The sequence below is a fragment of the Drosophila sulfurigaster genome, chromosome 3 (genome assembly GCF_023558435.1).
Source record: "Drosophila sulfurigaster albostrigata strain 15112-1811.04 chromosome 3, ASM2355843v2, whole genome shotgun sequence".
NCBI lineage: Eukaryota > Metazoa > Arthropoda > Insecta > Diptera > Drosophilidae > Drosophila > Drosophila sulfurigaster.
In genome coordinates, this window is record NC_084883.1 from 20,516,667 (window position 1) to 20,542,506 (window position 25,840).

Consider the following 25,840-nt stretch of genomic DNA (forward strand, 5'->3'; position numbering starts at 1 on the left):
ACAATCGCTATGCGCTGCTCATTTCCGGCTCTGACTTTTGTTATTACCTCGTAGCAATCCGAATTGTGTTTCAATCACATTTTGTAACAATTCTGAAATTATACATTTTTGAGCAAATCCAAGCAAAACATAAAAATTGACGGTTCCAATGGATGGTGGTGGTGATAATCAATTGACGGCCAGATACAATCGACGACCGCTGAATCGACGAGTTGAAATCATAATGCAAGACTGGCGGCGACAGCGAGTCATCGATGGATACAGACAGCAATTGCAACAACTACAACCAGAACAGCTGCAACAACAACAAGAGATAGATCCTCGCCTATTGCCAGGTAACAGAAGATTAGCCTCGGAGACTGATGACTCTGGCTTTGAGTCGGACAGCGAAAGCGATCTGTTGTAGTTGTAGTCAGAAATAGTTTCGATATGTTTTCAGGTATTCAGTCCCCAAATGGCAAACGTAATAATAAATTCAATGAAAATGTACAACTTACAACGACTTACCTTAATACCATATTCTGTCCCATCAAATCTCCCATCTGGACAACTAAAATTGACAAAGTTTCAGCCTCATTTATCATATGTTTTGGTTTATTCATGTCAATTTGATTTGTTGTTTTCGGAACACAAAATCCATTTTACACATAGATGTAAGATTTGTGTCAGTGTGTCTGGGTCTGTGTCTGTGTGTGTGTGTGTCTGTGTTTTACTGAGTCCTGTAAATATGCATATATGTAAATAGATTAGTTAAGAGATTTGCAGTTACATTTACTTTACACATACAAGTACAAGTACAATACGATATATTCGTAAATATTTATTTTGTATACATTTTTAAATACGGATTACGATTACACGATTTCAATTTGTTTTTAGTTGTTGTTGTTCTCTCGTTTTATGCATCTCTCTCTATTTGAATGCTTGATTTGCCTTGTGAACTTAATACCCTGGCAAATTGGCAGTCCAAATATTGATGCGATTACAATATCTGCATCAATTAACACCAATTTCAATTTGAAGAAAATCGATGTGAAAGCCTCTTCTTCAACTGATTAACTTTCTATGTCACAAGGGTATTAAATCTTCGACTTGCCGAAGCCAGCTCTTCGCTATTAGTTTTGTTTCAGTACATAAATGTTTTTTTGTATTTATAAATATACACGCCTTTATTTTGATTTTCTTCTTTTGTTTTCATTTCATATATTTCGACAGAATTCGATTTGTTGAAATAAGTTTTAAAGTTAATGCTTTTACTCTTGCGACAGCACTTTTGATATAAAATTTCGAGTTCCTATTCGTTCATCTTTATCTAATATCAATAATTGTGTCTACTTTTCAAGTATGATTTATTTTTTATGATTTATGCTTAAATTACTTCATTTTTTTCTGAATAAATCGTTATCACGCCTAAAAGTGGTTTAATATATAATGTGAAAATAATGTTTCATTTCGAACTTAGTTGAATAAATGATTGTTAATGACTAGATTTAAATGGCATTATACATTTAAGATTTTGGTATTTATTCGTAGAACTAGAGGATATGGTGCCTTTCTTCTAATAATAAAAAAACCGATACAACTATCCATATACAATACTTGTTAAATTATTACGTATCTTTTAAAAATGCCTAGAAGAAGCGATCAACTTAGAAGAGTTTGCTAAAAGAGTTTTGCATGAACGAAGTGAATCAATTGTTATCTTAAACTAGTTTTGCAAATGATTATACATACATACAATAATACATTATTTGTCATTGTTCAGTTTTTTACGTTTATGGATTTAGTTTACTTAACTAACATTTTTTCGATTTCAAGTTTCAAGTGTTTCCAGCTGATCAACTCAAAATTGTCTAACCTATTTTTGAGTTTCAATATATTTTTATGTTTTATGTCTGTTTGTATAGTATGTATGGTAGGTATATTTATGTGTGGGCTTTTAAGTACATCTATAAATTCTTTAAAATTTCTAATCGTGTATACATTTATTTTCTTCACTTATTGCATGTAGACTCGAGTGGGAAATGGGATAGGGTTGACTTTCAATTACGCACTGAAAATGCCCCGACAGAAAATAAACTTATTCAGTGAAAAGTATTGAATGAGAAAGAGAAACTCTAAAGAATTTATTCCAGGAATTAATGTAAAAAGTATTGAAGGAGAGTGTTAGTCCCTAAAATATTTACTTACTAATATGAATAACTCAACTTAAATTAGTAAGTAAAATATTGAGACCTCATGCTTTCCTTTCATACTTTCACATTAATAATTTAGTTACTTATTTAAATTGAGTTACTAAATTGTAATTTTAAACTGAGATGTTAAATTAGTAAGTAATTTCTTTAGAGACTAATACTCTTCTTCAATATTTTTTTACATTTTACAATTCATAAATTCGTTAGAGACTCATCTTATCCTTTTTACTGCTCACTGTCATTAAATTAGTTAGTAAATTCTTTAGAATTTTATTAACTGAAATTCTAACATAAATGTAAGTTTTTTAGTTAGAATACATTTACTATTTTCTGCAAGGGCATTAAATCATCGGCTTGCCGATGAATGAATATTATTTTGTTTTTGTGTGTTTCCTTTTCTTTTGTTGTAAAATGCATAAACATTCAGCTTAAAAACTAGAATTTGCTCTCAGCAAATTGCTCTCTGTTCCACTTCTGCACACACGCACACAAATCCATCTGTGTATGGCTGACCATGTGTGCTTATGAGTGTGTGTGTGTGTGAGTATCTACTGTTGATAGGTTTGTAAGTATTTGTTTTAGTGAGTGTGAAATAGCACTCATGATACAGGGAGGGCTTTACATTGAAATCCATAAATTTATGTAGCGACTGCTGAGTTAGTTGAGCGTTTGAGTTCTTCGTCTCTGTGTTTGTGTGTGAGTGTGTGTGTGTTCTTGTGTATTTTTGTTTAATTAGTTCCATGCGAGTTGTGTTTGCTGCAGTTGAACAGTTTAATGTATGCCCACAATTATTCAAGTCCAATTAAAATTCAATTAAATATATATACTCTACATACATATTTTCCATTTAATTTTCGTTATGCATTTTCTGTTTTTCTTTCGTGTGTAATTTTTATTTCGCTTTTCGAATTATTTCTTGCGCCAATGGATGCAACTTACAGCACAAACCCGTAGCCTCAGTAACCGGTGGCATCAAACAGATCGGGCAGAACGAGCGGCGGACAGTTATGCGGACTGCAGGTGACGCTGGGCAGCTCATCAGGTGTCACGGCATCGGTGCAAATGCATTGCAAACAGTTCCCGGTGTCCTGCGGTAGAATTTCTCCAATTTTATACAATTTGCCTGCCATAATAAGAGGGAGAGAGCAAGATACAGAGAAAGAGAGCGAAAGGAATTGGAGTGCGAGTCGTTAGAGTTTGTTGTCGTTAGCGTGTGGGTTGTTGACTTGCCAACTTACCCAACACATTGCACATACGCCCCGTTGCCAATGGCTTTGTTGTTATAATCGTTGTCAACGTGTAGGGCGGCACGCTGTGCTGATTGCTGCTGCCAGAGCTGCTGCTGCTGCTGCTGATGGCCACATGCGGCAACAGTGTTGTTGTAGTTGCTGCTGCTGCTGCTGTTGCTGGCTCCATTGTTGGTTGTCTTTCAGCAGCGTGAACGTCTGACGTTTGGTTGTCATTTGCAATTAAATCCGTTTGCCCGATGGCAGCAGCTTTCGGCTGCTGCTGTTGCTGCTGATGTGGCCGTTGTGGATGCACATCGACTGCAGTTAGTGTAATGTCAATATTGACAACGCTGCCATTGAATTCACTGCTGTAATCATTGTAGGAGCTACGAAAGAACACAGCATCCGCATTGTCAGCTATGTTGTTGCCGTGCCTGTTGCCATTGTCTTTCGGATTGACAGCAATTCTATTGCTCCCTCCGTTGCTGTTGCTGCTGCTGATGCTGCTGCTGCTGCTGTTAACGCCAACATCATCGATTATTGTTGATGCTGGCGTTTCCTGCTCAACAACAACTGCTGGCAAGTTATCGTCAAGCGTGTTTGTACTGTCAACATTCAGTTCCGTCGATGTCAGCCACCGATGAAATGCATCGTCAGTGTCCTCAATTTCCTCAACACGATGCTGTTGCTGCTGCAACGGCAAGTAAATACGTATACGCAATTTAATGGTTACCCACACAACTCTCTTCACACCCCTCACCAGTTACCGTTTTCAACTTTTACTTAGCCCGCACTAATGGCTACTAAATATTCTTCATAAACTTGCCCAGTTTTCGTTCTTTTTTTTGCCCCAGTTGGTCTCTTTTTCCAATTGCGGCATCTTTCATAAGCATTAAAATGAAATAAATAATAAAGCAAGTCGTGCATGAAAAATTCAATTGCAAAAAGCAATGGACTACAAATTACGCCGCAGCAGGTCTCCATAAACTGGACGATACTTAAAGCGAAGGCATGATTAATTTTGGTCTGCGTAAAGCGTGAATACTTTTGCAGTCTCCACAAGAATTTTAGTGATGAAACTTCTGTTAAAGTTTTTATTGGTAAGAGTTAATTGTCAATTGCAGTTTTGTGGCCTGATGGAGGCTGCTCTAATAAATCTTAAGCATGCATATGTGAAACGGAAGGCCAATGAAAATATCTTTAGTTTTTTACAAAATTTAATAGACTTAGTTTTCAGTGTAAAAAGTAATGGTAAAAAAGTTCTTTTTATTTTAACAAGTTATAATATAAAAGTTAATTTTAATGGAATATTGACGGAGACTTCTTTACGACGCACAGAAAATGACATTTATTATATATATAATAAAGACTTTAACTAATATTTACAATTATATAACAGCCCCAGTCTTTCAGACTCGATAGAATAAATTCATAAGTGAATAATTAATTATAGCGAAAATTTACGTCTTGTTGCTTTCGTTCGGGAGTTCCAGATTCAACTGGCTTTTAACAAAGCGCATCGATTAACGATACGATAAACTATAAGTTATGTACATAAATTCGTATAGCTACAAGCTCAAATATTTTCAGAGTATTATCTAAAAAGCGAAAGGCAACAATTAAATTAGATTTCTCAGTTGGCCATAAACATATAATGATGATATAATGATGATGATGTTTGATTATTGCCAATTGATAACTATAAATCAAATAACTTAAAAAGCTTTCGTTTTTCAGATAACATAAATTAATTGAGAAGTGCCTCAAGGAACTCTTGGGAATGACAGAGATAATTATGTTAAACATCGGGGAAAAAAAAAAGATTTGGACAGAGTTAGACCGAACAACAACTATTCTTGAGAAACTAAATATACTTAGATTATTAAACATAGAAGATATATACTGCAATTTTAAAGAAGAAAATTTTCAATTTAAGAATGAAAATTTTAGCTGACTTTAAACCTGCCAATAAAACTATCCAAAATAACTCATTATTTTGCATGTAATTATACAGGCTACAAATATTTAATAATAAATTCGTGAGCCATTTTAAATGCAGCTGAGTTTCTTAGAAAATCTGTCTAAATAAAGTCTTCAAATTAAATAACTATATCGCAAGAAATTCATAAAATTTGTGTAAAGCTACTCTAAAGAAGAAAGATAAGTTTAGTAGTTAGCTTGAAATTTTGTGCTGTAACTTAAGAAGGGCATTCTTGGAAATTAAATAGCAGCAGGCACTTGACACCAAACTGCAGCCAGCAAAGTGAAAATTTGCAGTTGGTTGGCTCGTTTAAGCATGGTACTCACATTTGTATTTGTATTTGTATTTGTATTTGTATTGGCCATGGCCAGAACAGTGACAGCATGTTCGCTACGCGGCGTTGTCATCATTTCAATTGTTGTTGCCACAGCTATTGTTGTCGCCCTGCTATTGCTATTGCTGCTGTCATTGCTGCTGTTGCTGTTGCTGTTGCCATTGCTATTGTTGTCGATGTTGCTGCTGCCAGTTGTCAACGCAGTTGTTGTTGTTGCTGTTGGCTTTGTGGGTCGTTTGGTTGGTGGTTCGGGCAAAATATCGCTGTCGGTTTCCGCCTCATCAAAGTTTTTATCACTGCCCAAGTCAGTGGCGAGTTCAACGTCTCGGTTCGCCTTTTGCAGTTGCTGCTGTTGTTGCCGTTTCAGTTGCTGTTTTTGCTGTTGCAGTTGCTGCTGCTGTCGCTGCTTTTCATGCAGCAAGTGCTGCTGATGATGCTGATGCTGATGATGCTCATGCTCTTCGGTCTTGTAGTCATAGTAAAGCAGTGCCGGCAAGTTTTCGGGGAAATTTAAAATCTTGCTGGACGAATGCGGCTGATGGGCGTGCAAATGTTGCTGCTGTTCATGCTCATGTTGCTGGTGTGTCTGCTGCTGCTGCTGCTGCTCGTGTTGCTCGTGTTGTTGAGGCGCTGGCAATTGGTGCTGATAATGCGTTTCCTTTGCTGCCTGATTAACAGCTGCTGCAGTTGCCACATGAAGTTGTGGCTGCGACTTTGGCTGCTGCTGTTTTTGTTGCTGCTGTTGTTGGGACGTTGACGTTGCCAACTTTGGCTGCTGTTCGTGTTGATGTTGCTTGATTATATTGTAGTTACTGCTGCTGCTGCTGTTGATGGTGCTGCTCTTTTGTTTTTGTTGCTTTATGTCTGGCTTTTTATAATCCTTCGCCTGCTCCTGTTGCTGTTGCTGTTGCTGCTGCTGCTGCTGCTGTCGACTATGGTAAACTTCATAGTCATTAAAATTCTTTTGATTCTTGTGATGCTTGTGCCGCTTGCCAACTTTGCGCTCCGCTTTATGCAGTTTTGTTGATTTTCGCGTTGTGGTCTCATGCCGATATGGATCTGAATAGTCTCCTTCGCCTCCTCCGCCAGCATCTCCCGTTGGGGCGCTATTTACATTCGTCTTATCTGCAAATGGAGAGGGATGGGGAGAGAAAACTTTCATGTGGCACTGTTTCGTGCATTAACTCATAAAACTCAATTCAAAACTAACCGCATTTCTCCCACCAGCAAAAGATTTCACCATCCATGCATAGGCAAACCTCACAGGCATCCAAACGCGGAACCTGCCACAAAAAGAAACAGAGAGAGAGAGAGAGGGCGAGAGAATGGGGAAGAAAGAGAGGAAAAGAGATGCATGAGAGAAAAAAAGAGAAAACAGCAAAAATAACAACCAAAACATGGGTTAAGCAAATCTCGCAAAAAACGAGCCAAAAAGGATATTCAAACATGGCTTGTGTAATGTCACGTTGTTTGTGCACTTTCAAATATATTTTCGACTATATGTATATGTTTGTATTTTTTTTGTGACTCTTCTTTCTTTTTGTGGGGGGTAACCAAACAAAAAAAAAAGAGTCGAAATGCTTTGAAATGAATGCGGTAACACATGTCTCTGACTATGGTTTACAATTGTGTATCTATAGCTCTGTGTTGTGAGATAGATAGTCAACCACACACAGCGATATCTGCTGCAAAATCTCTTTAAGCCAAAAACCCATTAATTTAAAAGCAAAGTATCAACTGTTTTCTGCTCAACTCTGCTTGTAAATAAATACACTCTGCTTCAATCAAAGTGGAGTTCAATACAAAGCTACAGCAACTGTCTTCAAATTCACTCTTGATTTGGTATCAATAAAAACACGTTTTAATATAAAATGCAGTGGATGTCAATTCATTCACTAGTTTGCTCACTATGAAAAAGACTGAAAGCTCAAAGAGAGTACAAGATATTTCAGGAAGCATAAAACAAGTGACAAAAATATTCTGTCAGCACTTTTTTTATTTCAAAAAACCTATTTTGTATGAAGCTGTAGCCAACTTTACCTATCGACAGATAAAAAGATAGAATCTATTAATAATTGAATATTTACCTAAAAGAAAAGTTAGCGCCTTATAATTATCTGTCATTTTTTTGTTAATAATTTATAAGTTTCTTTAAAGAAGAGATGAAGCATTATAATAATCCAGCCATAATAAATTCACTTAATTTTTCCAAATACAACTTTAAATTGTGCAAATACGCTAAGCACTTGTGCCATTATTAATCCATTAAGATATAAAACGTCTTAATTCTCATTAAAATACTCTTGAACATCCGTCCTAACAATTCACTAATTTATAATTTCCATTACTCGACAAATGCAGCACTTTTAACTTCATGAAATTAGCTTAAAGTTGTAAAAACTAAGCTGAGATAAGACTTAAAAAAATCCACTTGAGTTGGTTATCAAAAAGATATATGCAGTAAAAATCTAGCCAGCGGTTGATATAAACTAATGCAGCTATAAATATAACAGTAAAAACCAGTGCTGACTGGAGTCATGTGAAATGCATACGAGCAAGAAGACGCAGCTGAAAACTGAAAAGCAAACCCCAACCGCATATGAATATTCGCAAAGCTAACAAAACACGCAGGTGTAGCAAATGGCAAATAAAGGGTAAAAAGATAGAGATACACACACACAGTGATGCGCTTACCTTCTGTCCGTGTGTGTACTTGTGGCCATTTGTAAAGCAAGCCGCAGCTCGACTATGCGGCTCCAAGTCATCCTCAGCTGCGGACGAGTCAACGAAACCAGCTGCCGTCTGCTCGCCTCTGTTCTCTGCCGGCTGCAGGCCAGAGTTGCCATTCAAGTTAGTGTTGGCGTCAACGTTGACTTTCGAGTTGGAGTTGGCGTTCAAGTTGGAGTTGTAGCTGATGTCTGCTCTTTGCTGGAGCTCAGCGTCGCTCAGCATTTGTTCGGACAGCAGACGTGCATCGTATTTGGCTTGTGATTGCGCCTCGTCCAGGTCGTAGTTAAAGTCATCATCGTGCTCCTCAAAGTACTCAAAGGGCAAAGCTATGTTTTGGGACAGCATAAACCGAGTGGGAGAGGGATCGGGTGGGGGGAAAGAGAACGGTTGCAGAAGAAAGCAAAAAGAGCGTAATAAGCCGTTTGTTGAGTTGGCTTTTGGCATTTCTTGTTTTTTTTTCTTTATTTCGTTTTGTGTGTTGGCATTAAGCATTCAAGTGGCGTGCTTGCTCCTTTTGTTGTTTAAAGGTTTACTAACTTGGTCTAAAACCATTTTGTGGCGCATTATTGGGGGCTAAGCTGCAATCAGCAGGCTGTTGCCACCTTTGGCGATATGCAACGTGTTGGCCATAAACTGTGCTGTGATAAATTACCATAAAAAATGAAAAGCACTTGGAAATAAATCAAAAGCGCGCATAAAACACAACGCACACACAGAGAGAGTGAGTGAGTGAGTGTTGTGAGTGTGTGTGTGTGAGTGTGTTTTATGGTTGCTCAAGGCATTTGTCATTAAATCAAAAGGCTGCGCTCATTATGACATAAAACGTTGAATGGCAAATCGCAAATGGAAAAATATAAAATACATACGCATAAAACGCTTTTTATTTATTCTTTCTTTTTTTTGACACAGATTTCATTTGCAAGTACAGCCAGGCTATAAAATAACTGACGGTGAATTCGAGTAAAAAAAACAACAGAAGAAACTCTTTAAACTCACCCTCTACGAGTTGGTATTGTTGTTGTTGCTCGAAACGTAGTAATCCAAATATGTTGCAGCTGTGGCAGAGCAGCAAACAAAACCACACGCAATTGATGCTTGTCATGGCTGCTGCCTCCCGCCTTCACCTCGTCCCCCACCTCCGTGACTTCGCTCCACTCGCTCGCTAATAAATCCCGCTGGAATTTGACGTTTGCTTTAACGTTTCTTCTTCTGTTCCGTACGCTTTTCTTTTCGGTTTCCCGTTACCGTTTCTCCTTTCTCGTTTTGTGTGTTTCTCTTATCTTGGCTGTTCGTGGATTTTATGCACTTAGTCGCACATTCTTCACAAAACAAACACGCAACCTTCGCTTCGCTTAGTTCACTTCGCTTCGTTCACTCACAAAACACAGGTTACAGTTGTCGCTGTTGTCGCACTCGTTGTTTATTTTAAGCGACAAGTGTTGCAGTTGTTTGTTGGCTGTAAGATTTCGTTGTTATTTTTAACGTTTCACACACTTTTCGCACACGCCAAACGCGCTTTTTAAATTGCGTCTCTTCGCAATTACCCGTAAAGTAGGCAACACTTTTTGAACTTGAGGCTATTTCCGCTGCCCGCATAAGTAGGCAACAGTTTTGAATAAGCACTGTTGTTGGCTTTAATCCTCAATTATCTTGGCCACATTCTCACATCCAGCATTGCGCTTGCTTGTATTCAATTCATTCGTGGCAAAGTTGGTAATAGCACCAACTGTGATTTGCCCTCTTCGCTACGTGCCCAGGCGAACCCCAACTAAAACCAACTAAACCTTCCTCTTAAGCCTCCTCGCTCCCAACCAACACACCAACAAGTGTTTTCTCGCCTTCACGCTACGTGCCTTACGTAACTCGAGCAGAAGTTGCCAGTTGCCATTCGACAGAGTGTGGCAAACAATTTGAAATGAAATAAACGCCATTAACTAATCAGAAGCAATCGTCTTTTGGTTCCTTTCAAGTGTTTGCCCTCAAGCAAAACGTTGAATAACACTGCGATTGCGATTACGATCCTAAGTCTCCACGCTCACTCTCTTTCTATTCTCGATGGCGTATCATCGGCTTTGGCATACAAATTACTGCTGCAATAATAATGCCAAATAATTTATGTACTTTACTTAAATTACCCATTTCTGCACCTATGCTCAGTGATTAGTTATCTGCAACTGTTGTTCGTATTTGATTAAGGCATTCGAGTTACGAATCTTAAACAGCCCCAGTCTTAAATCATTCCATGCACATTTCTCTTTCGAGTCTCGTTTAACTTTCAGCTCATTTATGTCACTCCAGGGTATGAAAAGCTATCAAAGCGTAACGAAGAATGGATTGCCAGAATGGGAGTCGGAGTCGGAGTCGGAGTCAGAGTCAGAGAAGCAGCAACCAAGCTGAATCTGGAGCGCTAATGCAGAGCTCAAATTCGCATAAAGTGTTTATCGGCAAACAATGCGAAGGTAAATGCACTGTCAGAGTGCTTAATTTATGGCATGAAAGGCGGACAGAACTACAAAACGACAGAGCGAGTGGGATGAAGAGTGAGAGGCAGGTGATAAAAGGACAGAGGCAAACACAAAACACTTGAGCTAAACAATTCGCCAGCGGCATGCGGAAGTAAAAAGCCAAAGCGAAAAGCACAGAAAAATATAATGTAAGAGAAGCAAAAGCAAAAATAGCAAAAAGCAGGAAATCAGAACGTGAGCGAAGTGAAAGCATCCCGTAAAAGGCAAAACGGAAATTCATTGCCAGACGTTTGAAGTGTGAGAAATTAGCGCAATGCCCAGACACACATTCATATTCACACACACACTCAGACAGTTGCACACACACACTCAGGCACTCGACTGTCGCGTGTGGAAACAAAGCGAGGCGAGTGTGAAGCAAGTGCTATAACTTTTAGTTAGATTGCCAGACATAACTCCACTTCGGTGGCGTATGCGCAATACTTGATTCACTTTTAATTTGTCACAATTTCCGCTTTAAATGGCAATGCATACTCGACACACATTCACATTTTTTTGCATTGCAATTCATTTAAATCTTCATGTTAATTACAAAATTCAATTTGTTGTTAATTAAAAATGCACTGCCGATCACACATATATATGATATATGTTAATATCAAATTCACGACAAAAAACGCACTCTGTAAAATCACGTTGACAGACCGCTAGACTGCGCTTGTTGTGTCTGCCTGTCTGTCTGCTGTTGCCACACACGCGGCGGCTACGTAATAACTGATTTTAGCCAGAGACGTCACACAACGCTCAATGTTACGTTGCCCACTGTTGCCGCTTGATGCTGTGCACTGCGTATTTATATTCTGGCCAGAAAGCAACACGGCAACAGCATCCAAAACTCTCTCTCTCACAATTGTGGAATCTCTCTCTGTTGCTGTTGCTCTCTCGTTGCTGCTTTTTATGAATGAGTTTGCTGTGCGCTAAACACAGCTCGAATGAGCGAATGTTAGTTAACATACTGTTAAGAGACTCCTAACAGCAGTTGGTGCTTGTTTTTGTATGTGCTTTAGCGACATGCAAATTGCATTAAATTGATGCAGTTTTGAGTTTAGTGCAACTGAATACTCTGCGCTTTTTTGCGGCTTTTTCGTTGTATCTATCGGCGAGCCTCGCAGCCATGTGTCGTCACACACATTAAGTACTAAATTTCCACTAGGAGTAAAAGCATGTCCTATGTGTGTGTGCGTCTTTTGCTGGCACACACATAACTTTGACAGCGACTGACTGACAGGCAGGCAAAGAGTCTGAGACTGAGACTGAGGCTGAGGCTGACGCTTGTTAGACATGACAATGCGTGTTTGTGTCAGGATAACTGTCAACAGTTCAGTTGGCTCGCCTCTCGTCTCCATTCCCTCTTTCATTCCCAGAGCCGGCATTGTGTATTCTTTTTCGAGCTGCTAATTTCTTTTATAAATTTCATGTGCTTGCATTTACATAAAATGCTCGTAACAATCATTTTCATATTCATCAAGTGTCTCGCTGTCATGCTGCCCCAAAATGCCAAGCAAGTATTACAAATAAATTTATGCTCTGCTCGAGTCTGCTCTTTGTACGCAACAGTTGGCACACATGTGTACGCATATTCTATGCGACGTAGATGCCGTATGATATATGACATAGATATGTCATAAATGTGTAACACCATGCCAAATCGATCTCTTTCCGGTCTGTCTCTCTCTCTCTCTCTCTCTTCCCACTCTGTCATACGCCCAAAAAAGTCAGCCAACTAAACGGAAATCAATGTGCCTTGACATCTGAAAAATGTCAATTGCCTCACAGACAGCTCCAGCAACAACAACAACAACAGCCAGAGTATCAACTAGAAGAGCAACATGAGAGTACCACAATCTATGTGGCATTATGAGTCATAACAGCTTGACATATTTTGTTGAGCATATTTTATGCCCATAATAATTTAGCTTCAATAAAATATTTGCTTACAATTTATCACAACAATTTCACTTTGCATATGATAAATTGAATTATGGATTCATCTACATTCTAGATTGTCCCGAAAAATGACAATTAAATAAATTGCCAAAGCTGTTTTAAACTATTGCCATGGATAATAGAGTGCTTTTTGACATAGCCTAAGCGATTACATTTAAATAGCAATTCCACTTGATTTCTATCATATGGAATGAATATGATATTTATTATAACTATAATTCTATAGCAATTTGAGTGGAGTGAATATGATATGAATATTTGATTAGAACTGTATAGAAACTTTGCTTGATTTGTTAAGTATTTGAATTCTTAAAACAGCAGAAGAATCAATACTCTGTCATAAATTTAATAATCAGAAACTTGATTTTTATTTTGTTAGCTGTTTGAATTCTAAACCCATCTAAAGAAGTAATTGTCTTTGACAATTTAAATAAATTTAAATATTATCACGAATCTTTTACAAATCTTAAGTCTTGTACTTCATTATAAAAATCCTTAATTTCTTATAAAATATTCAAAGGAGTGTTCATAAATTTTAAAATTATTTTTTCACTCCGCAAATTAAAAATTTATTTCTATCAAGCAACGCTTTTATTTAAAAGATTATTTGATATTAGATTTCTATCGCATTTCACATGGTATGAATATGATACTTATAACTGATTTTAATCGCATTTTCTATGGACTGAATGTGATATTTATATTTGATTAGAAGTCTATACTATTTTACTTGAGTATTTAAATAGAAAATTCGTTTGTTTTGTTAAGTATTTGTATTCTTAACAGAGCCAGAGAAGAGCCAATACTCTGTCATGAATTAAATAAGTTCACGAATCTTTTGCGAATCTTAATTCTTCTACTTCTTGTTTCTCATTATATAAAACTAATATTTATTTCAATATACTTAAAGGAATATTTATAAATTATAATTTTATTTCATGCAAAAGAACAGTTAAAAAAGTCGTTTAATTTTGTTAAGTGACTTAGCTCAAACTTTGTGCAGTTTAAGCAACTCTTTTATTATAAAGATTATTTGGAATTAATTCATTCGTTTAAATTCATTCTCTTTGCTCTTTAATCCACAAATTGACAGCAGCTTGACGAGTTCTTCTGTGAATGAAATTTTCCGTCGCCTGAAGCCGCATAAAAAAAAAGCCGAATCACTTGAGTAATTGTTTTAAAGCAAGCAATCCCAGCCGCTGCTCAAACACACACATTTTGTACATTTTTGGGCTATGAATAACTGCGACGTGGTCGAGACTAAGGCGAGTCGAGGAGGCTGGCGAAATTTAATAAAACTGTCAAATGCCTTTGTTTCATTTTATTAGGCATAATAATCGTATTTATTATGATTTTGCATTCAAATCCTTTTGCTAAGGCAGAGAAGCGAGAAAGAGCGAACCGTTAAACAAAATGTCACAAAGTTATGCCATAAATATTAAAATATATTGTATTAAAATTTAACTTGCCCAAAAGAATTATAAATTAGCCAACAAGAGAAGCTCAGCTGTGTGTGTGTGTGTGGGTGTGTGTGTGTGTATGCCATAAAAATGATTCATTCTTGCGGACATGTGTTTGTGTTTGAGCTATCCTAAGCCAAGACAACTGAAGGGTTAAGAAGGTCTTAAGTTTATGCAAATTAAATAACAATTATAAATTCTAAAGGATAGCCTTTGTCTCTGTGAGTTTTTCTTTAGCCTCTTGAGGGCTAGGTCAAGAGCTAGCACAAAGCTCAGGGCCTGTGTAAATGCAAATGCCGTATGTAAATATTTAAAATGTGTAAAAGACGAGTGCCCGTATATTTGACATAATACACAATGCACACACATACAAACATACACTTGCCCCACTGTACACTATGTGGAATTTGGCCTGTTTCAAGTAATTTTTCACAAGTATGCATATTTCAAAACTTTTAATGACAGCATATTAAAAATTGATCAAAGTGTTGAGTTACGTAACAGAAATGTTAACTTAACGTCCAGTCTTAACAAATCGACTGTTAAAGTGACCTGTTAGAGACCAACAGCACTTGCAATCGTTGATGTTAATTTTGTAGGGCATTAATTGAATATATTTTTAACAAGAAAAAGCAAAACATTGAAATTTGAACTGAATGTTTATCCCTTTCCTTTCGATATAATTGAATTATTTAAATGGCATATGGTAGATAATTGATCAAGCTATAAAATATGCATTTTATCGAACTTTTTAAAGGGGTCTAAACGTTGAGATTGGTAAAAATCATTTTTATACTAACTTAAGAAAGATTATTTTTAACAATTTCAAATTTTGTATGTCTCCTTTTCAGATTTTGAAGCTACTTAATTTTATAAAAATAATAGGTCAAAATCCCCATTGTGCACAGTGCAGCAGCACTTTTCACTTTATGCAAATTGGACAGCAAACGTTGTGGCAAGCTGTTGTTTCTGTTGCTATTGCAGGAGACACTTGTCAATGGCATTGAAAGAGCTAATGCCAGATTTGTATTTGTATGGTTGAAATGTGAAGCGAAACGTAACGAAACCGAAAACAAAACAATACACTTTGCATGCTGCATTTATTTTGGACAGTTTTAGGCCAATTTACTTTTTGGTCAGTTCACCGCAAAAGCGGCATTTAATTTAATTAACATGGCTTAGTTTGCTGCTATTTGGAGAGGGAAAAGAAAAAACCACAATAAATCGTTACAGTTTGCATTTCAATTGCATTTTGATTTTCTCTTTTGGTTTCATTGCCAACTTAATGCCATTTTAAAGGCAATTTGTTTATTTATTTATTTGGCATTGAATTGAAAAACAACAACAAACAAACACTACGGCAAATTCTCTTGCACACAAAAATGTGTTGGAGATGATAAAAGCGCATAAATGGAGTGCTGAAAATGTGGCAAGTTTCAGTTATACTGGCCTTGCTGGCTGCTGCCAACAAAAAGTTGACAAACAAACTTACAACATACACAAACACATAGAGAAAATTGTTATACACACATTTAGAAAGTTGTATCAACTGGCAATCCAGTCGTATCGCTGTACAGAAAAAATTAAAAAGGAAAACTTTAACAAAGTTTCCATTCATTTGGAACAAAAGGCATTCTTATCGTGTTGTTGCAAGTTTCGCATCGCATCGCATCCGCCTTGAAATGACCCACAATGAGCGTGATTAAAAGAAAAGTGTGCATTAAAAGCGTAAACCTGAAATCAAATCATTTGCCCATTTTAATTGCAAAGCAAAAGAATACAACAATAATTGCAAAAAAATGCCAAAAGGAGCAAAGTGAAAAAACTTCCCCCACGAGTACCTGCAATTAAGGATCGCGCTGTTGAAAACGAACCCAAGTGCCTGCCATAAGATGGGTAGGGGGCGAAAAAAAAGTACGAGCATAAAAAGAGTTTGAAAGAAACTATGAGAGATTACTAAAAGCAATTTGATAACAACGGCGTTTGGTAACTATAGACGAAATGCAAAAAGTTGCAAGTGTACGTTGCAAGTTGGCGCTGCAAGTCGACGGCGACGACGACGACGACGACGACGACGACGACGACGACGACGACGACAACTACGGCAACGTTGCCATGGCAATTATAAAAGCCAGCAAGCTGCCAAGTGGCCAACTAGCAGTCTAAGACATTGGCATCGGTGGCATTCGCCGTCATATCAGGCATATCAGCCCACGGCTAGCAGTTCCAATTTACCACCAAAGTGGGTGACTTTAAAAGTGCTGAAACATTATGCAAATTAGTTAAATAAACGTAAAACTAAATGTGTTAAAAAAAATAATATTTGTGCATAATAAAATTTTTAATTTCATATTTATATTATTTCTACTTCTGCCAAATAGAGTATTATATTATTATCTTGTATTATTTTGTTGTATTTAATGTACTAAATAATATCTTATTTTTAATTAGTTTTACGTGGAAGAATACAAATTTAATTTAAAGAAACTATGTATATTTTTGTTGAAGTATGACTTAAAGTAGCTCCTAAAAGCAGACAATAATTTTTTTCACAGCAACTGCACGAAATTAAAAATGGTGGATTAAATTCAAATGCTTTTTATTGAAATGATCGCTCCTCTTTTAATTCACTGTAGTGGAAATATGGAATTTGTACTACTGTGGCAAACATAAAGAAGTAAAGTTAAATTTAAGCTTCGCAGGCCTAACGTTTCTTGATGTTTTTTTACTTGAGTCTGCAGGACTGTTAATGATGGTAAAAATATGACATCATTATCAATAATATATTTACGATTTTGTTTTTTACAATGTATGATTTAATTGATTAGAGAAGGAATGATATTTCAACTGCGGAAACTTTGAGGATGTTGGGGAACACCTTTGGTGATCGTAGAAAAATGTTTATAAGTGGGACAAAGCCTTCAAAGAAAAAGCTCAATTTCTTCACTCGTTCTTCGAGTATATTTCGTAAAAAATTCGACGCATATCGTTCAGCAACTACCGCATTCTCCTGATTTGGCTCCCTTTGACCATTCCGAGGAACGCGTTTCGAGCAAATTAAGAAGATAAAAGATCAATCGTAAATTTATTATTTTGCACGATTCGAGGAATTGAAAAGCCGTTGACATATGTGTATTTTATCGTGAAGAGACTACTTTGGAGGGGATGAAATTGATTTAGATGAATAAATAAAGATTTTTCATTTTACGAATAAATTCACTATACTTATTGTCTACTTTATTGTAGCTTACTTATATGAATTATTCTAAGATTGGTATGATAGAAAAGTAAATTTATCAAAAAAGTCTGTGGGCCATATCTTTTGATCTGTTTTATGTTCTTTAGAGATTTGAACTCTCAAAGTTTTCTGTTACCAATAAGCTGACTTAGTATTACATTGAATAAGTATTAAGTTCGACTTGCCAAGCCACCCTCGCTTGAGTTTAGCCAAAGACAATGCGTTACTTTGTGCACTTTGAAGAAGTTTATTAAAGTGCACGGTAAGCGCACCTGCGGTTGCAGCTCTTCTCAGATACACCGCTGCGGTATATGGATAGTTGCCAGCATCTATATATATGTATATAGGTATATATATTTATATCTCCCCGGGTGGAGTATCCAATTTGGCTTAGCTGTCGTTTGAGCTAAAACTCTTAGGGCTGGGCTTATGAAATATGCATTGAGCATAATTAGAATGTCGCCAGGATAATAAAAACCTACACAAGCAAGCAAGCAGGCAAACACACACACACAGGTATGCCACCTACACAATGAGCTTGGAGCTTGGAGTCAAATGACCGAAGGGCGAAACCTTTTTTAACCCAGACCTCTTAATGAAAGGGGTCCATAAACAAATAAGCAAACATTTAGCGGTCCACCTGTACGCAATTAACTTGGATAAACAATGAGGATTTAGATTTGATTTCGAACTGTGTTTACTTTGCATTAACGGGTTTGCATTAAAATTAACCAAATGCGCAATGCTCACTGAGACCCAACCAGCAACAACAACAACAGCCACAACAGCAACAAGAATTATTGGCAAATACATAAAGCTGGATAATATAATATATGTATGTGTGTGTGCGCAGTACCTGAAATAAACAAATGTGCTACTTGTTGTGGGCTTTTTATTGGCAGCCATAAAAAAAAAGGCAGCGCCATTGAGCAAATGTGTGTGGGAGTCTCTAGTCCTTGTTTTATGGCGCATAAATCTGTGTAAATGTCACAGATACAACTGCAATTCAATTCAAGTAGAAGTTATGGCCAAGTGCAGGCACAATACTTGGCCGAAATGAAAGTGAACAATGCGTTAAGCTCTCGACAGCAAATTATTAAAACGATTGCACAATTGACAATTGCCGACAGACAGACAGCAAATTGATTAATATATAATTAAAGCAACACTTTGCAGTTGTTTAATAATTTAGCAAATTGTCCGATTGAAATCCCAATAAATAGCTACTATCGCATTATATTGCGTATACGCCGCGTGTGGCTTCCTTCCATGTGGGCGTAGTATATTAATTGTTTTGATTGCGAGCAACACAAGACGCAATAATTGATGGTGATTGCATACAACGCATTCGTCAGGCATAATAATGAATATGCCTGCCACAGCATCCAGATCAGCTTGACAGCTAATGAACAACTCGCTGATTCAATTAAATTCTCGGCAAATAGTATAAGACACTTTTTTTGTTCGTGCTTTTGTTTAAACTTTTGACAATGGCTGTTGCTGTGGCTGTGGCAGTTGCAGTTGCAATTGGAATGTGCAATGTGCGACGATTGCAATGTGCAATTGTGACATTCGCCATGTGCAAACAGCTTAAATAAAAGAAATGCACGGCATATGGCAAGGCAAACTTCGATAAATTGCAAGCTCGTAAATAAAATGCGAGTGCAGAAATCACAGCGCGAAATCACATCGCGAAATTGTGTCAACAACAGCAGTTGCCGCAGCCATGAAAAAAAAAACAACGACTGCGACTGCGACTCCGAGATGAGAACGAGAACGTGAACGAGAGCGAGAGCTATAGCGAGTACTTTATCCACAACACATGATACTACTGTATACTATGTGGGGGATATATAAAAATATATCTACTCTATGTATGTGAGAGTGTTGGCTGTTTGTATTTAAGTACGAGTATCGCAGTGGCAGCGTCATAATGATGTGGTGGCCATCACAACTGTGACAACTCGCTCTTAGCGAGTGTGGCTGCTGGAATAACTGTGGCTGCTCTGATTAAGCGCCGTACGAAAGCACTGCAGAGGCGTGCTCGACTCGCAGCTATCCAGCAAAAAAAATAAGATAAATAAATAACGTGTTGAAAGCGTTGTTTAATTTCATATGCATTTAATATTACGAATGTCTGCTAAAAAAGTGTAGCATACTTTTTTGGTGCCCAGGGAATAAACACTTGCTGCGCTTGCTGTTGCATACTTTTAGGCAGACGAATTTTTGCAACGACTTTCGAAGTGAATGCTTTTAAGTTAAAGTTAAACTTTAAACAAATAAACGAAACTAATTTAATCGCCTGACAAGCTGAATGAATCTGGTTTTAGCCTCACGTTTTCTCCTCCGCTCTCGATGTTGCATTTTTATATCAATTTAAAATGTTTACTCGTATTCCTTTTGTTTGGACTGCCGAGGACTGCCGACAGGATATGCTGTCCATGTCCAGTTGACAGCATGAAACACTTTTGCAGTTAAATAATTGTTTTGCAGCTTAGCGCAACTTACGGCAGGGAATCATGGGGAATTTGTACGACAAAGGACACCATCCGTGTGTCTGTTAAATAAATGAAAAATGTAAATAATAAACATGGTAAATATTGTATAAAATTCATTAAACATGAGCCACTACTCGTGCATTTACACAAAAGATACAAATAAACACAAACACACACACGCACACTCGGGAAAATGAACTAAAGTCAATGACAGAATGTAAACAAAAAGCACAAAATTGACGCACAACTAAAAAGAAAAATCAAATTTATTTCAATCGTGCCCAATGAAATTTTCAGTAGAGATTAAATTTCATGCCGCATTTAATATGAAGCAAAATATAGAACTAAAAGCTCAATTTTAATTATAGATGGTGTCTAAACTGTGTGTGTCAACGGAGGAGAGTGGGAGGAGAAAATGAAGGCAACCTTTAAACGCGACAAGTTCACAAAAGATTTTTGTAGCCATTAGTGTTTGGGGGCTAGATTGGAACGTTACATTTCAATTTCAATATCAATTCATTGTTGTTAGGAAAAAGTTGGTCGTAAATTTCGCTGACAAAACTGAACTCGAGGCACGTTTTATTGCCATTCTCTCTTATGTACTGACGCACTTCTAAGCGTAATTGATTGATTGATGGATGGATTGGACGCTCGCTGACTGGATGGCTGCATGTGTAGCACTGTTGTCCACCAGCCATGAGCAGCAGCTGCTCCACAACAACAATCAGCAGAAGCATTAAAGCCAAGTTTTGTCTGATGCTGCCAAAAGGGCCGCACAATTTAGCACATTTAATCTTTAATTAAGGGAACTTCTATGGCAGGACATCCTCCTCCTCCCCCTTCTGCTCCTGCTCCAGTCTTGTGGATGCCTGGCCTCTTGGGTCAGATGTCAGCAGCTTAAATGATGCGTTAAGACCCCTTAAACTGGCTTGTGGCCGCTTTAACCGCAACGCAACTTCAATACTATATACTTATACACATAGCGCTACAAGCTGAAAAACAAAAGGCGAAATGATGGAGAAATCTTTTCACTTTCACCAAAAATTTGCGAGCATTGCAAATAAATTGAATTACGAGCGAACAAAATAAGTAAAAGCCAAAGGGCGCAAAAGTTGCGCAACTGAAACGACAAATATGCAAATGGACACTTGACAATCGACGAAAAGGGGCGGGAGGAGGCGTGTAGAAGGTTAACAGCAGCTGCAAGGCTACATTTCTGCTCCAAAAGGCGCCCAGGGAGCGAGCGAGTCACTCAGTCAGTGAGTCAGTCGAGTCAGTCAGTTAGAGGGGCAGGGCCAAAGCAAAATCCTATTAAAATTCAATTGCCTGTAAATGAAGAGAGAGCGAGTCGAACTTCGGGGTTCAAAGGGACTGAGACAACGTTCCAACGGATGTTGTTTGTCACTTAATTAAGGTTAATGTGAGCAAGACAGGACACAACTGACTCCCTCACTCACTCACTCACTGACTGACTGACTGACTGACTGGCAACAGCCTAACTGACTTGACTGACTGCGAGACTGAGAGGACTGAGTAAGGATTAACTTTGGATTTGTAAACAAGTTTCATGCGTAATTTAATTTCCAATGAAAATTTCCACACAGCCAGCTGCGGGCAACATTTATTGCATTTGACTACGGCATTTTGAACTCGAATCCGGCCTGTGGAAGCATAAGCAGAAGCAGAAGCGCACTCAATGCTTAGACAATAATGGGCAAACGTGTGACAAGTTTATTTCATTATGGCCACAAAAGCAAATACATTTCCGGCTCAGCATGTATGCCAGCTAATGTGGCCACAAATGTCAGCCAAATGGCTGAAAATCAATTTGAAAGTTGAAACTGTGTTTTGTATTCCCATTTACCGGGAATACGATGAGCCTTGATCCTGCATTTGGACCAGCTTAACGGCCTGTGAAATTATTTTAAAGTTGTCTAACTGCAAATTTAATTATGGCCGCAACTCAAACAATTGGCTCTAACTAAGCATTGCCGAAACTTTTCCAACAAGTTGCAAACACAAACACACACACACACACACCCGCACTAACATCAACACACATGTATTCGCATTCACACAGACAGTGACACTTGAATTGTAAATTGGAAAGTAAAGTTGGCAATGCCGCCGAATGTATGCGCATATCTAATGCTGATTGTTGCATGTCTCATCGCTGAGTCTGCCACATTTAGTGGCACACTCACACACACACACAGAGAGAGACGCCCACATACCCAGAGCTTTTGCATACACAACACTGTCAAACTGTTTTTGCAACGAATGCCACCAACGCAAGTCCTAATCATATTTCCAGCAAAATTAAAGACAAAACAATTGAAAAAGTAAACACTGCAGAGTATGCACGACTTAACTGCTTTGGAGCTATTGTTAAAAGTATTTTAACTCTGAACTGAAAGAAAATACTTTAAAGTAAGTACAAAATAAATGTTATTTAATACTAATATAATAATAACTAATAATATAAAATAAATACATATAATATTTAAAATATGTATGTAAAGTAATAGTTTCCTGAAATAATGCTTATTTTACAGTATTTAAATATTCAATATGTTTACTTAAAATATATCAAATAAAATATATTAAAATATGTAAGCTTAGAAATACTTTGTATTTTATTATCACTGCCCAAAAAAGCTATAGAAATTAAATCGAATAAGACAGATTGACAAAAATTGAAGAAACCTCAGTTAAGAAAAGTCTGCTGTCAATCAAATCATTGTTGTGAAATATGTGAAAGTAAATTTGTTAATGCATTTTTTCACATAGAGTAAGGTGATAAATTTTACCTTATTACCAATGCCCCAAAAAGTATGCTATAGAACATTGTACTGTATAAATTAGAGCTTGAATTAGTAAAATGATCACAATAAAGGTAAAGATAACAATAAAGAAACCTCAGGGAAGAAAAACAAGTTTAGTGTATATTGAAATCATTCCAAATACTTCACACAACAATCTCGTTTACAGGGTATAATTAAAGCAAAAGCGAATCAACAAAACTTAAGCTGAAACAGAAACTGAGTCGCGTGCCGCTGGTGTCGTCCAATGTTGGCCCATTTTGCCCCCCGGTTGCCAGTGAGAGAGTGTTCCCAGAATGCCCATAAAGGTCGAATGGAAGTTTGAGCCCCATATTCTTATTGCGCAAATACTTGGCCAAAGTATTTGATATTATGAGCGCTTTCAATGCTTATCAGCTCCAGTTGAAGTTGTGTCAAAGTTTCTGATTTTCTTGCACTGATAAATGGCGCAGAAAGGAGAGAGAGAGACACAGAGAAGAGAGGAGAGAGTCTTAACAACACATGGGGCTGTAACGGCAATGATTTCAATGTTTTAGCCAACTCGCTTTATGGCCCACACACTTTCACTGCTTTTGGCCAATTGTTACAACATACAAACACACACAGAACACAACGATGTTAAAGTTTTTGCGCACACACTTTTATTTGTTATATACGTGAGTATATTTGATTTGATTTCATTTCGCATTCGCATTCTTATTTAATTTTTTTTATTTTTGTTTGATTTTTTAATGCTGTTAGCTGTGAGCTCTGTAAAACTTTTCTCATTAGTCACTATTTTTTAGCTGCTGTTTAATTGTTACACCCAGTAAACTTTCTGAGTAGTTAAAGTTGTTTTCAATTTTGTAATTTTATTTTGCTTGCATTTTTCTTCGCTCGTTTTTGAGCTCAACTCAAACAAAATGCCACTCGCTGTGTGGCAAGAATTGTGTAAACAAATTAAACCTGCTACACGCTCTTTCACCTCTCCCAGCTGAAATTCCCCAAAAAAACATAAAAGCACATCAGCAAAGTTTCTGTGATGAGCAAGTCGAACATTAGATGCCTTTCATTTGGCACTTGGAAAGGAAAAATTGGTATTTTCTTAGAAAACTGGAATATCAATTGAATAGAATACGCTTTTGCCTGATGGTGATGGTGATGAAGATGATGTGAAATAAAACATTCTTAAAATGAGAATATAGAGATGTGAACATTTTAATAGCAGTGCTTATGACTTAATCCTATTAAATTCGAGTAGATTATGATACAATGAGCAAAACGTTATATTGTAGTTTAGTTTCTGTCGCACTGCTATTTCAAAGTTCATATCTGTATATATTTTATTTACTAGAAAATTTAAAAATTATGTTCCAAAAATATACATTTTTTTTCAAATTTATTACAGTAGGCCACAACAATAATTAAGTTTGAGTTTATATATTATATGCACCTTGTCTCTTTGAATAACGTCGCAATTTACTCGAAAAGCTGTTAATTCCCGCTGCAAGAGTATAAAAAAACTAACGAGCATTGGGTGGCATCACAAGTCTAATGAGGCCCAAATAAATTTCACTTGCAACAGCACAAAAATGTAGAAGCAAGTAGAAAAATGGAAAGTTTTTTAGCAGCTTTGGCAGAAGTACGAAGAAGTATATTGGCCCCTAAACGCCCCCAAACAATTAAAGCCAGGTTGCAATAAACACGTAGAAAGAATGTGCTAAGGCTGGGCGGGGTTAACTCCTTTAACTGGGGGGTCATTCAGTAATTACGCACTGAGAGAGAAAGACTGAAAGAGAGAGGGAGAGAGAAGCACGTGAGCAATGCCTTTTATGTCGACAGAGAGATGGAGACGAAGGAAGGTGGCACGTTCTTACCCCACAGCTCTTATGTTTGTGCCCCCATCCGTGGAACTCTACAAGTTTAAGCACTGCAATTTCATCTATTTTGCAAGCGATGCCTTGCCCCAAAATGTAGCAAGCATTTCACTCAACTCAGCCACTGAGTCAGTCAGTCAGTCAGTCAGTTATTCAGTCAGTCGGCAGCGGCTTTTAATTAAGTGCGTGCCAAACGACTTCGTTGCCAAATATGAACTCCTTTTGCCAGGATTGCTTGGCTTAACTTGTCTTCACCAACACAACCACACACACATATGCAACACACACTTACATTTACGTATTTATGGCTGTTGCTGACTATGGCCAAAATTGAAATAAATACATTTTGCAGTCTGCTTTGCAATTGCAACGTTCACAGCGTTCATTTTAGTACCCCAAGTGGAATTCAGTTAAATTACAACATGAAAGGAAAATGAAATTTCCCAATGAAATGCCTCGCAGGATAATAATAGTCTTCTCCGACAATACATTCTAATGAGAATCTTGTAAATCTGTTAATGAGCTTATCTAATATAAACACCCAGACGCACACTCACAAACTTCTAACAACTCTGTTCATCTGTTGATAACAAAATGACAAACACTTTTCAAAACTATTGCCAAAACAATGCAGCAGCAAATGGAGGGCAGAAATCGTAATTGTAATTGAGTTATGTTCGGAATGTTTGTGCTATGAGCATTTAAAATCGCACTTGGCAAACACTTTGCATATTTCAATTGTGTTATATTTCATCTGGGACAAGCCTTTTACTCGATTTACATAATAAAGAAATAGCTGTCAAAACTACAAGAATTACTGCAATGATTTAATTTGTGCCAAGCAATAAATACCTAATTGAGCATTGAAATAGATAAAAGAAAAATATAAAAATTCTCTAGTAAATTCAAATTTCATTATGTCCAACAGATACCAATACATATATTGAAACAATAAATATCCATTTAAAATAGATTTAGAAATGTAAAAACTATACGAATTGCTGCAATGATTTAATTTGAACCAA

The 25,840-nt window shown here is 37.1% G+C and overlaps 1 protein-coding gene across 3 annotated transcripts; it reads right to left on the reverse strand.

The window, feature by feature from the left end:
* Positions 1-120: 120 nt before the first annotated feature.
* Positions 121-11,748, reverse strand: LOC133842378 (putative mediator of RNA polymerase II transcription subunit 26). Of its 3 annotated transcripts, none has more exons than XM_062275441.1 (7): positions 11,640-11,748; positions 9,466-9,925; positions 8,434-8,795; positions 6,950-7,022; positions 5,732-6,864; positions 3,434-4,115; positions 121-3,318 (listed from the first exon to the last, which is right to left on the reverse strand). In XM_062275441.1, exons 2-7 carry the CDS (start codon positions 9,569-9,571, stop codon positions 3,152-3,154), a joined length of 2,523 nt encoding a protein of 840 aa, XP_062131425.1. In that variant the 5' UTR covers positions 9,572-9,925; positions 11,640-11,748; the 3' UTR covers positions 121-3,151. The 3 variants fall into 3 exon arrangements, with proteins under 3 accessions (XP_062131425.1, XP_062131427.1, XP_062131424.1); XM_062275443.1 differs by having other exon boundaries at positions 3,434-4,112; positions 11,617-11,748; XM_062275440.1 differs by having other exon boundaries at positions 11,617-11,748.
* Between the last annotated feature and the right edge of the window lie 14,092 nt (positions 11,749-25,840).

Bases quoted from the DNA above. Each gene is read 5' to 3' on its own strand.
- LOC133842378 (XM_062275441.1), bottom strand. From the start codon at position 9,571: ATGACAAGCATCAATTGCGTGTGGTTTTGTTTGCTGCTCTGCCACAGC. The intron at 7,023-8,433 runs GTAAGCGCATCA...TTTTTGTGGCAG, and splicing joins AGTACACACACGGACAGAAG to GTTCCGCGTTTGGATGCCTG. The intron at 3,319-3,433 runs GTAAGTTGGCAA...TTATTATGGCAG, and splicing joins GCGTATGTGCAATGTGTTGG to GCAAATTGTATAAAATTGGA.